Below are 12781 nucleotides of genomic sequence, written 5' to 3' on the forward strand. Positions count from 1 at the left end.
GGTTTGAACGCTGTATTGGGGCACTCAGATCTTTTTCGTAATTGGCTCGGCAAGGTCAGCCTTCATCCTTTGAGCTTCCAGAGGGACTGCAGGGATTCAGCTGGTCAGGGGACCGCTGTTGGAGGACACCGCCTCTTCGGCTGGTGTTTCTTCCCCATGTCTCCCGAGCCCCACACCAAGTTCCACCATCTCCCTCCCCGCCCCCCAACAGGTCTGAGCACCTCCGGCATCACGGGATCGGGAGTCACGATCTTTCGCAGATGAGTCCTGGCTCCGCCCTCGCGCGTTGCAGCCAATCTGCGCGCGAGAGGGGCTGGGCTGGTTCAGGCTCTAAAAGACCCCGGCCCGAAGCGCGTCAGAAGGGTGAAGAGGGACGGTGGTCTCTGTTGCAGGTAAGGTCGATGGAAAACTGGCGAGGGGGTTCGCATCATTTCTAGGGAAGAGAGGGACGTTCGTCTCCAGCAGCGTTCCTGGATTCTTGGTCCTAACTCAGAATTTGGTCTCTTCGGAAGACAGTGGGGTGGGTATGTCAACGAGCGCCGCAGCCTTCTCTTTTACACTGATTTCCGTCTCTCAGACTTTTTCACGCCGGGATCCCCTAGAAGGACAATTCGCATCGATTCCAGTTAGCAAATGCTTGGAGGGGGTCGTGTTTGATTGGATAAGGCTCTCTTTGCTTTTCGCCGAATAGAGGTTTTCATGCATCACAGGAAAGAAGGCTGCTAACCGACCGGAGCCCCTGTGTTTTGGGCTCGGGGGAGAGCGGCATGAGCGGAAGGGCCATTGCGTTGTGCATCTTGGAGCTCCTTTGGTTTGGCTGCCAGGACCGGTTCGAGATATTTGCCGCCTCCACTCTTCCAAGGCGAGGGCACTGAGGGCGCGCCTGTTTTGTTCGCTGTTTATGTGACATAGAAACTGGCGCGAGTCCCAAACGTTGAGGAATTTGCCTGACCTGGATCGTCCCTTTCTATCTCGCTCCTGACTTTAATTGTCCTCAGCCGCCTTTTGAGAGCGCGTCCCACTATTCGTCTTCTCCGGCCTGGGATTGCCTCCCCACTTTTCTGAAGAAGGCCCCAGCCGGCTTCTGCTTGGACGGTTGCCCCCAACGCGTAGCCAGAGGGACTTGTTTATCCCGGGCCTTTCTCGGTTTTCCTCGCGGCGCCTGGAAAGGGAGGGCTGCCGCATTTGTTTACTGGAGGCAGATCAAGTGCCAGCAAGCGCCCCCCCCACAGGAGGCCCCGCATCTCCGCCCCTGCCTCGGAGTCAGGACGGCGGAAGTGATTCCCGGAATTTTCGCTAGATGAGTCATTTAATGCACTTACATGAGAATTTCTGTCCCACCTTGTTAAGGTTTGTGCATCATCGGTGATTCGGAAAATTGCTAGACATTTCCTCTCTCCCTCTTGTAGCAGTAACCAAGGGAGAAATTTATCTGCTGGAAGGGATGGAAGGAGCAAAAAGGCTGTACAAATAATTTAGTTTATAAACGAAATCTAGTTTTATATATCATGTAATCATATTCTGAATTACTTGGTTGTGCTACATCTGTCAAATAGATGGATATCTGTTAACTCTGATTTTCTTACCATATAATTTCTCCAACAGATTGAAGCGAATGATGTGAAAGAAGGGTAAACAGGGATAAACAAAAAGCAATCCCAGCAGTGTAGGATTTGTGGTTGCCTGAATAACCACAGTCCCCAAGTCTCATTCTAAGGTTTAAGTTTTAGTTCTCCTTTTCCATCTCCTGCCAATAGTATTATAGTATTATAGTATTCTTACATCTCATGCAAATAAGAGGGGAGGAGGCAGGTTAATTGTTTTCTTAGCCAGGTTACTTGAATTTTGGGGCAGCATATCAAAATGTGTGTTTTTCCTCCCTTTATTCAGATATATTGCTGTACACACTCACCTAGGTTTCAAAGCCAAGATGTACATTCCTCTAAAGACACAGCTAACAATACACTCTTCTTACTGTGCAGAAAGTGCAGAGCCCAACCCATGTTGGTGCAAGGAAAAGAATTCTCATCTTTAACTGCAGTTCTAGTTGAAGCTGTCACTCTGAAAATAGCAGGAATTTTGCTAATAAAAATATCCCAGTTCTTTGGTGAATCATTTACCCAGCTCTATCTTGAAGAACTAAGAGTTGAATCTGGTTAATGCTTGGATGGGTGACCATCCAGGAATGGTAAGACTATTGACCAGGAAGCAGAAAACCAGAAGAAAGTAGGGACAAATCGCTTCCATTTTGTTTCCAAAACCCCATACGTGGATGTGTCTGTGTAGGCACCAGGAGTCAAGTTACCCCTGAAAGAGATTTTATCTTTGCTTTTTAGCAACATAATGGCAAGTGTGAGAAACTTTATGTGGATCACTTCCCTGATCCTCACCCTGAGTAAAAACTGTAACTATGGCTTGAAAGTGTCATTTGACCCTGCCTCACCCTGAGCTCCCTGTGTCTTTGGGACAATGACTTTCAACCCAAAAAGTAAATATAGTATCTCTTTCAGGGGTAACTTGGCTCCTGGCGCCTACACAGACACATCCATGTGGGGGGTTTTGGCAACAAAATGGAAGTGATTTGCCCCTACTTTCTTACAGAGAAAGTTGCACTGATAAAATTAGGGATGCCCCCCCCAAGATCTTACTCTTGAGTTTTTTGAGAAAAGGTGGTACAATTACAATAAAAGAAGCATATAGTTCTGAATAGATATGCACAACAGCACTTCAGTTGAACATGATTCATCATTTGGTTTTTATTTTTTATATATTGCTTGTTTGCTATGACTTGGATGGGTCTAATAAACAACGACTGCGGGTGGTGTACAAGATTTAAAACCAAACAACAAATAGCTGCATAATATATTACTGACCTTAATTATTGTTTTCTGTTGTGAAATTGCGAAGTACCTACAGAAAATCAAATTGCTGACATGGAATGGGTGCCAGGACCATTTCAACCAAACTTCATAGTCATTGTTTACTTTCACATTCATGAGTGCAGGCAGCAGCTCCTTTGCATCTGTGTTCACAAACTAAGCTAAGCTATTCTGCCTTGGTCCTACATACAGTATGCCTGTGTGGTTTGCTTGGCCACTTAAGGATGATGGGACAGAGCTTGTATTTTTATTCCCATCTCAGATAATATAGGGGAGATGTTCTCTTTCTAATTGGACAGTTTTCTCACACTCTTTTTAGACATTTCATGATGAAGATCTATCTGTGCATTTTAGCCCTAAGTTTCGGGGCCTGCTTTGCTGCTCCAAGTTTAGATCCTGTTTGGGATGATCACTGGTTGAGCTGGAAAACATGGCACAGCAAGAAGTATCATGAGGTGAGTTTCTCCTAGAACTCAACAGCATGATTTTTTTGGTAATTAACAGCATAAAACATCTGTTTTTAAAATCACATGTCTTTTCTTTCTTGCAAAAAGAGTCAGATGCTAGAAATAGTTAATTAAGGCATCATTACAAATACATTTTAAGAAATATAATGATGACTTGGTAGCTATGTTGGCTGAATTATCAAAACGTGGTTTGTGTTAATCCGAGTTTTGAACCAAGGTTTCTAAAACGATTTAAATTGGCAAATGATCTGCATTTCCTTTTGGAAGTAGAATATGCAGCTGAATTAAAGATATAGAGGTAAAAGCCAAGCAGCAGCTTGGTTTGATGTGATTTCCAATCTGAATTAATACATACAACTGCTAGCAAAACCTAGCAACAAAATTCTGCTTATTTTGTCCCCCATTCATAGAAGGAAGAAGGCTGGAGGAGGATGATCTGGGAGAAGAATCTGAAAATGATTGAATTGCACAACCTGGACCACAGTCTAGGCAAACACAGTTACAGACTAGGAATGAATCATTTTGGAGACATGGTATGGATAAGCAAAATTGCAAGGCTGCTTTTATTGAGTAATTGCTTACATGTAACACTGATTAATTTCCTCTTTCTTCAGACAAATGAAGAATTTAGGCAGGTGATGAATGGCTTTAAACAATCTCGATCTGAAAGGAAATATAAAGGATCACAGTTTCTTGAGCCGAACTTCTTGGAGGCTCCAAGATCAGTTGACTGGAGGGAGAAAGGTTATGTAACACCAGTTAAGTCTCAGGTATGTGTCTTCCTTACTTAAATTGCCATAAGCTTAAAATTTATGATAGCCCTTTGAAGCAATAGTCTAAACAGATGTTCTAGACCTAGAAAAACAGGGAGGAAAAATAATTGAAATGATAAGGAATTGGACCAGTTCTACAAGAGAATAGATAACAACTGGCCCTTTCTAGCTTATGATAAAGAGACATGGCAGAGGTATATAATGCACAATAGAGGCAACTTGGACAGAGAAATCTTTTTCCTTTTCTCACATTGTGATCTGATGAAAATATTTGCACAATACAGAGTTCTGTGGAATTCCTTATGGTAATGTCCACCAGTGTAAACAGTTTTAAAAGTAGACTGGTCAAATGTATGGAAATTTAGGCTATCAGTGACTTTAATCGTGAATGCAGTATAATGCCTCCTGAATCACAGGCCGTGTACCTTCTATGCAAGCTGTTAGGTCTCTTCCACTGTTGCACTCTATCACCGTACTGCCTTTGCTTACAAGCTTCATGGAGGCATCTGGGATAGCATGACCAGACAAAGGAGATTTATTTAGATGGACCATCAGCCTGAGCCAGCAGAGATTAAACCAAATGCTTTTCAGCAGTTCAAGTGAAAAGTCAAGTTGCTTGTGCCAAGATCCTAAAGTAGCATATACTACACAAGGGTGTTCACATTTCATGAGATGCAATATGTGGAGGTCCCCCCCCCCAACCTTTTGGAATAAGAATTATTGAACTGTTTGTTCATTCAGACTTGCAACTGAAGATGGAGAGAGCAGTTGTCTTTTTTTCTCATGTGCTGCTCTGTGTATTCTTACTCAGCCAGGAAATAAAAGTATTGGCTGTGAAAAGCTGCCAGCTAACTTGCTGAATATGCACTTTTGTAGTTTTGTTACTTCCAAAGCTGACACCGGCCTTTGTCTAGAATCTCTGATCTTCTGCTGTGAGTAGTGTGTCACATAACACATGAATACAGGGTTAATTAACCAATTCCTGGCCTGGCACAATGCACTGAAACAGAAGCTGTTGCTGGCTGGATTTTTAATATACTAAGCCACAAACAAGCCCAGCATGTGGTGTGAATCCACCATTATGGAGAAGAGGTAGGAGAAGGGAGTCCAAAAGTTAGAGCAGGAAGAGATTTAACTATTGCCTGCAAGAAAAGTTAACTGGTAAGCAAAAATAATGGAAGCGGCATTGGGAGATTGGAGTGATGCAGAGACAAGAAGGCAAAGTGGAAAATGTATTGGAGAACAAGATGTAGGAGACAAGGTTATTCTCTTAAAGCAACGAATTACAATAAAGTACCTCACAGTGCTGATTTTTTTTTAAATGCATGTTCCCTTTCACTTAGGGCCAATGTGGATCTTGCTGGGCATTCAGTGCAACTGGTGCCCTTGAAGGACAGCACTTCCGCAAAACTGGCAAGTTGGTTTCCTTGAGTGAACAAAATCTGGTTGACTGTTCCGGGCCAGAAGGAAACCATGGCTGTAATGGAGGACTCATGGACCAGGCTTTCCAGTATATCAAGGATAACAATGGCATTGATTCAGAGGAATCGTATCCATACATTGCAAAGGTAAAAAGTAACCTTGAATCAAGTGAAGTTCCTTTATTTTGGTCATTGACCAGCAAACCAAAGCTTTGAAAGACAGGATTATATCTGTTCATCTCGACTTGTCAATTCCAGTTGTTCTCTTACTCAAATTCACTTGTCAGATTTATTTGATTAGTAGGTAACATCTGTGAACATAATTCCCAAACCAGTGACAAAAGATCCCTTCATTCAAGGAATGCCATCTCAGGGAGCCTTCTTAATTACTGTTCCCCCACTTCTGAGGAACAGCATTCCCCCAGATACCTGGATCACTCTTTCCTTCTGCTTTTTGGAAGCCAATTAAAACATGGTTATTCCATCAGGCATTGGGGACTGCAGTGCTGTGATCTTACTACTTCTGGTGGTGGAAGGTCTTTGATTTTGGGTTATGTCGATGAATGTTCCTAGTGCTATATGTAGGTTGGGTGATATTATTGATTTGGTTTTTTTTGTATTGTTTTAACTCAGTTTATGGAGATTGGTAAGTATGCTGCTCAGGATTGGTAGCAATTGGAGTAGTGTATAAGACCAGTAAAATAAATAAAATAATAAAAGGTATAATTAATAGATTTTAACTTGTAGGTTATTTGAGAGAGAATATTATTCTGCACTGTTGGCATTGCAGCAACTTGAAATGCGGGAATTAATGCTCTTTCTTTCTTTTGCTGTGACTTGAATGAGTTTGGAGCTCTGGAATAAGAAAGTAAGAAAGAGATATTTTGGTCCTCAAGTGCCGTCCTTTGCTCAGTGCAAGAACCCAAACTGAAGCATCTTTCATAGAATATTGTCCGGCTTCCCCTTGAACACATCTAGTGAAGGGGAACGTTCTACCATTCTGCTGAATTACTCTTAACAAAGTGTTTTTTAAAAAATGGGATTGGAATAATTTAGCTTGGATGTAAAACTCATTTTTCCACTTTGTTTGGTAAATGTAAAATTTGGTAAATTGGGTTGTTCCAGGAAGTTTATGTTGTGGTACAACTTCAGCTTACTCATGAGAACAAATAACTACCACAAAATCTTTCCTGCCATTTCAAATTCATAATGGAAAATTAAGACAGGGCTATATTTATAGATGAGCTAATTTATATGTATATTTCCTGCAGTCTTTTCTTGGTTTTACTGCATTTTGTCTATACATTGCATGCAATATAAGGATGACCAGAAAGAAATGAGACTCCATAGCACTGTGTGATAATAGGATATTAATATCTGCAGATCAAGTAGCCTAGTAGTACTATTCTGTTTTAGGGTTCTTTGCCATTTCTTATTTATGCAGTCAGAGATTGGTAGCCCAATATGGCTTAATATTAATCATGGGCAGCCAAAGGACAGGATACATGTCCTAAAGAAAGCCATATTCAGCCATGATTGCTAACCCCCCTCCAGCTGTTATCTCAACCACCTTTGTACCTTTCTGTTCTTTATATGTTTAAAAAAAATGGGTGGCCAAGTTGGAGTCCTTGCATGCAGGGTAAGAAAAGCCTGAATCTTCCTCACCTTTTTGAATCCCTGATTCACTCACCCACAACCATCCACGTGGAGGGGAAAAAAGCAGCTCATCTTTACAATTGCTACCACCAATTCCACGCTAAGCCAAAACTAAAAGTTGACCCTTTGTTAACTTTCAATATGGATGATGTTTCTGGCCTTGGTTAAGTGGACCAGAGCTTAGATTGCATTTCATGCGTAGGCCTCAATTACAGCTTAGGCTTTGGCCTAGATTTAGATTGCTATATGATTTTGGACATTCAATATTCCCTGTGGGCAGTTCAGAAATGAAGTAATTATACACTTCAGAATGAGCTGTGTGTAAAACATTTTGATCTTAAACCATTTCAGATTCAAAACACCATTTTATTGTTTAAAACAGACTGTTTAAATCATTCTGGTTCAAGCAGTTCCTTTTGAGTGTGAAACAACTGCTTTACACACACAATGGGCATTTGTAATTATATTATAAATGCCCATTTTGTGTGTAAAGCAGTTGTTTCTTCAAATTGTTTGGTACACCCCTAATCTACGGCATTCTTACCTTTTGTAGGTGAAACAGCTTGAAAAATTGCAACACTTGTGAAGTCTGTACAACTTCTTTCTTCTTGGTGTATGAAATAGACATTTTATGCAAACCTGTTTTGTTTTTTAACAGAATTAATTAACTCCTTGAATAATAGAGCTTAGCCCATAACCAGTGCATTGATTATTCTTTTTAAGGATGATGAAGAATGTTTGTATAAGCCTGAATACAACTCTGCTAATGATACCGGCTTTGTGGACATCCCTGAAGGAAGGGAAAGAGCTCTTATGAAGGCAGTGGCTGCAGTAGGACCAATCTCGGTGGCTATTGATGCAAGTCATACCTCCTTCCAGTTCTATGAGTCTGGTGAGGACACTGAAAACAAAGGCTTTGGGATGAACTTAACTAACCTACTGCCCTCAAGATGCACTGGTTGAAATTCCCATCATTCTCAACATTGTCACATGTTACCTGGAATTATTGAAGTTGTGGTCCAACATATCAGGAGGGCGCAGGGTTGGGAAAATACGGAATAGAGTGTTAGGAGTGTGCATGAAATGGGAAATAACTGGGAGGGTTCCAGAGTGCTTTAATGGCCCCCAATTCATTTGATGTATGAGCAAATATCATATATACATAAAATATATATACACACAAACAGGAATGCATGTATGGATTGCTAATTATGTTAGGAGGAACAGTATGTCAGTGAGTTTAGGACATTTTCCTGTTTGCTTTCATTTTAATGAAACAGAATCACCACCACCCCTTAATTTGTATGGGCATTAGCTTGGCAAAGAAATCCACAAAACCCTATTTTTGGACACTGACTATTCAGGAATATATAAAATTTGGTTTGGATTTCTTACTAGCTGTTATTTGTGCCTGTTGTTAACTCTTCCATTACTCTGAGTTCTCTATTCTGGTCCAGGATTGAGGAGGGTTATATTGAGTAGAGGGAGCGGTCAAAGCTTAAGGGCAGACAAAAGCAATCAGAAAATGTCCTCTTCTGCCATGCACAGAATGGGAAGATGGACCACTATGTTTCCTGATCTTCTCCAAAATTCAAGAAGAGCTAACAAGGCAGACCCTTATCTAGAAAGATCTGCAGATGTTAGAGGAGTCTTGATTGGAGAGGATCAGAAGCTTGCTTAATTTTGTGCTGAACTGTTTGTAAAATCTATTCTGTGGTGGTTCAGCCTTCAACAAACCTACCTAAAAATAAAGTTCCTTCCCTCAAATTTTTTGCAAGTTAGGTGGAGGGAGATTGTACTTTGTGAGCTAGTGCATGTATTTTGAAGCTCTGATCCTGTTTCTTACTCTGGCATTTAGTTTGGCCATTATTATTTTCAACGAAAGTTAGATACCCAGTGAATTGGAAGAGGCTTAACTCATTAGAAGAAACACTTGTCTGAAACTCTAGACCTGTTAGACTTTATTGTCAAGCTACATTATTTGGTGATTGGACTTATAAGATAGCTTTCTAGGACACAGGTCTTATCAGATATATTTAAAACTTTGGACCAAACCCTTCAGGTGAGTGGATATGTAAAGCTAAGCTAATACCATGCTATGGCTTAGTATGTCGTGTGAACCCAGTTTCTGGAGAAGTTACTAGTTTCTGGAAGCTAATCATCTGTTCTATTTTTAGGTATTTATTATGAGCCACACTGCAGTAGCGAAGAACTAGATCATGGTGTTCTTGTTGTTGGCTATGGCTTTAAAGGTGCAGATGAAGACAGCAGGAAGAAGTATTGGATAGTTAAAAACAGGTATGCTTAGAAATTTAGGAGTTTTGTCCTATCCATTTTCTCTGCATTCTATCTTTCAAATGTTCAAACTAACAGTAAGGCATGTGGGATGTTAAATACAGGTTTGTTGTTTATTCGTTTAGTCGCTTCCAACTCTTTGTGACTTCATGGGCCAGCCCACGCCAGAGCTTCCTGTCAGTCGTCAACACCCCCAGCTCCCCCAGGGACAAGTCCGTCACCTCTAGAATATCATCCATCCACCTTGCCCTTGGTCGGCCCCTCTTCCTTTTGCCCTCCACTCTCCCTAGCATCAGCACCTTCTCCAGGGTGTCCTGTCTTCTCATTATGTGGCCAAAGTATTTCAGTTTTGCCTTTAATACCATTCCCTCAAGTGAGCATTCTGGCTTTATTTCCTGGAGGATGGACTGGTTTGATCTTCTTGCAGTCCAAGGCACTCTCAGAATTTTCCTCCAACACCACAGTTCAAAAGCATCGATCTTCCTTCTCTCAGCCTTCCTTATGGTCCAGCTCTCGCAGCCATATGTTACAACGGGGAACACCATTGCTTTAACTATGTGGACCTTTGTTGTCAGTGTGATGTCTCTGCTCGCTTCCTATTTTATCGAGATTTGTCATTGCTCTTCTCCCAAGGATTAAGCGTCTTCTGATTTCCTGACTGCAGTCAGCATCTGCAGTAATCTTTGCACCTAGAAATACAAAGTCTTTCACTGCTTCTACATTTTCTCCCTCTATTTGCCAGTTATCAATCAAGCTGGTTGCCATCATCTTGGGTTTTTTGAGGTTTAGCTGCAAGCCAGCTTTTGCACTTTCTTCCTTCACCTTCATCATAAGACTCCTCAGTTCCTCTTCGCTTTCAGCCATCAAAGTGGTATCATCTGCATATCTGAGATTGTTAATGTTTCTTCCAGCGATTTTAACTCCAGCCTTGGATTCCTCAAGCCCAGCATGTCCCATGATGTGTTCTGCGTACAAGTTGAATAGGTAGGGTGAGAGTATACAGCCCTGCCGTACTCCTTTCCCAATCTTAAACCAGTCCGTTGTTCCGTGGTCTGTTCTTACCGTTGCTACTTGGTCGTTATACAGATCCTTCAGGAGGCATACAAGATGACTTGGTATCCCCATACCACTAAGAACTTGCCACAATTTGTTATGGTCCACACAGTCAGAGGCTTTAGAATAGTCAATAAAAGAGAAATAGATGTTTTTCTGAAACTCCCTGGCTTTTTCCCTTATCCAGCGGATATTGGCAATTTGGTCCCTAGTTCCTCTGCCTTTTCTAAACCCAGCTTGTACATCTGGCAATTCTCGCTCCATGAATTGCTGAAGTCTACCTTGCAGGATCTTGAGCATTACCTTACTGGCATGTGAAATGAATACGGGTAGTCCTCAGTTAACTACCATAATTGGGACTGGGAACACCATCACTAAGTGATGCAGTCACAAAGCAAAAACGTGACCACACTGACTTACGACAGTTCCAGTTGCGATCATTAAGCAAATCGCATGTGGTTGTTAAGCATAACATCACGTGACTGTGACTTCCTGCCAGCTTTCCCATTGACTTCCTTGTCGGAAGCCAGCAGTGAAGGTCACAAATGGCAATCATGTGATCGTGGGATGCTATGACATTGTAATTATGTGCTGGTTACTGAGCACCCACATCACAATCACATGACCGCAGAGACACTGTGTTAGCCACAACTTCAAGGACCAGCTGTAAGTCTCATTCAGCACCGTTGTAACTGCAAATATTGCTGACCGAGTGGTCACTAAGCAAGGACTACCTGTATGTATTTAGCTCCATTCCAACTCTTAAAATCTGTAGAATCCTGGAAAAGTTAACCTGCTGCTCCCATTGCAAGTCCTGCTTGTTGGATCTGATGGAAATTGTAGGACCGTTAATGACTTAATATAAACTGTTATGAAGCTCTAATAATTAACAATATAAACAATAACATTTTAAAAAAATCTCAGTGAGCTAATGACTCCTTTTCAATGTTGATACCATGCACTTTGAAAATATAGTTGATCTGTTTTGTCTGCCAAGCCACTTCATAACAATGTATGTGTCAAATCAACTGCGTTGGCATTATGTGTGAATGCAGTCATCTGGGCTGAGAACTGCATTTGGGTTTTTTGTTACCTTGTTTTTAAGTAACAAAAATCCATAAATCAGTGTAGTATGGTGGTTAAGGTGCTGAACTGGCACGGGGGAGGCCCAGGTGTCCAGTCTGTGGGAATGTTGTGTATGCTGCCATGAGCTTCTAAAGGAAGCAAGATATATATCTTAGCAAAATAAACAAAAAGAGAGTTTGAGTGTACGGATTGGTAGGGAGGTATTGCTAACTATCCTCCAAAAAGGTGGATGATGGATGTATATCTTGCAATGCTGCTGCATGGTAACTTCGTATGTTACATGACAGGCACATGTTACATTCCAAGAAAAATCTTGCCAGAATGGAAAGACTCCTAACACACTCTTATATTGCTCTTTTCAGCTGGAGCGAAAACTGGGGTGACAAAGGCTATGTATACATGGCTAAAGACCGAAACAACCACTGTGGAATAGCCACAGCAGCTAGCTATCCTATGGTATAAATGTGCAAACAAAGGCGTCTCCTGGAACAGCCATAGCCATCTTAGTTTGACAGGCAGATGAACCACTGGAATAAGGACTCCAGCTTGTTGGCCTCTCTTGCTGCTTTCTGGGGCCACCAAACTATTCTGGCACCAAGACTTTGAACTGACAATTGCACATGTTTTCTAATACATGAGATGGAATCTTCTTCTGAGAACCAAATTGTGATTTAATTTTTTTTACCTTGAAACTTATGATGTTTACTTGATGGCAAGAGAAGCCCTCTTTTTTAAAACTTCAGTGTAAATGTTGCTTATGAGCCCAAGCTTGTGATATTGATAACTTGCAGCCAGCAGTTTTGTTTTTTAAACTACAACTTGCACAAAGTATTACAGCTTCCAGAAATAAATACTGTACATTTCAGTGTCTTGAGCTTTGAGTTTCATTTGTACATTAAACTTGTCCTGGTTTTTCATTTTGGGTCAGTTGAGACAGTCATATCAGATGTTATTTTCCAAGCAAGACCATTTCCTGAAAGTAAGGCAAAAGAGGATGTTCCTCCTTTTCCCTTAGTAAACTCTTGAATTTTGTCTTCTATTTATTTCATGTTATATACAAACATGACAACCAGCAATATTCTATTGGGGAAAACCTGAGCAAAATACTAGTAGTATTTGTCTGCATTGGAATTGCTTTGCTCAAGTGTAGA

At 41.3% G+C, this 12781-nt stretch overlaps 1 protein-coding gene across 1 annotated transcript; it reads left to right on the forward strand.

The window, feature by feature from the left end:
- Positions 1–306: 306 nt before the first annotated feature.
- Positions 307–12495, forward strand: CTSL (cathepsin L). The gene is made up of 8 exons (XM_063295211.1): positions 307–392; positions 3199–3334; positions 3757–3879; positions 3961–4116; positions 5463–5687; positions 7920–8088; positions 9374–9494; positions 11993–12495. The coding sequence occupies exons 2-8, from the start codon at positions 3206–3208 to the stop codon at positions 12090–12092; spliced, it is 1023 nt and encodes a 340-aa protein (XP_063151281.1). The 5' UTR covers positions 307–392; positions 3199–3205; the 3' UTR covers positions 12093–12495.
- The last annotated feature ends 286 nt before the right edge of the window (positions 12496–12781 follow it).

Source organism: Candoia aspera, chromosome 2 (genome assembly GCF_035149785.1).
Source record: "Candoia aspera isolate rCanAsp1 chromosome 2, rCanAsp1.hap2, whole genome shotgun sequence".
In the NCBI taxonomy this organism is placed as follows: domain Eukaryota; kingdom Metazoa; phylum Chordata; class Lepidosauria; order Squamata; family Boidae; genus Candoia; species Candoia aspera.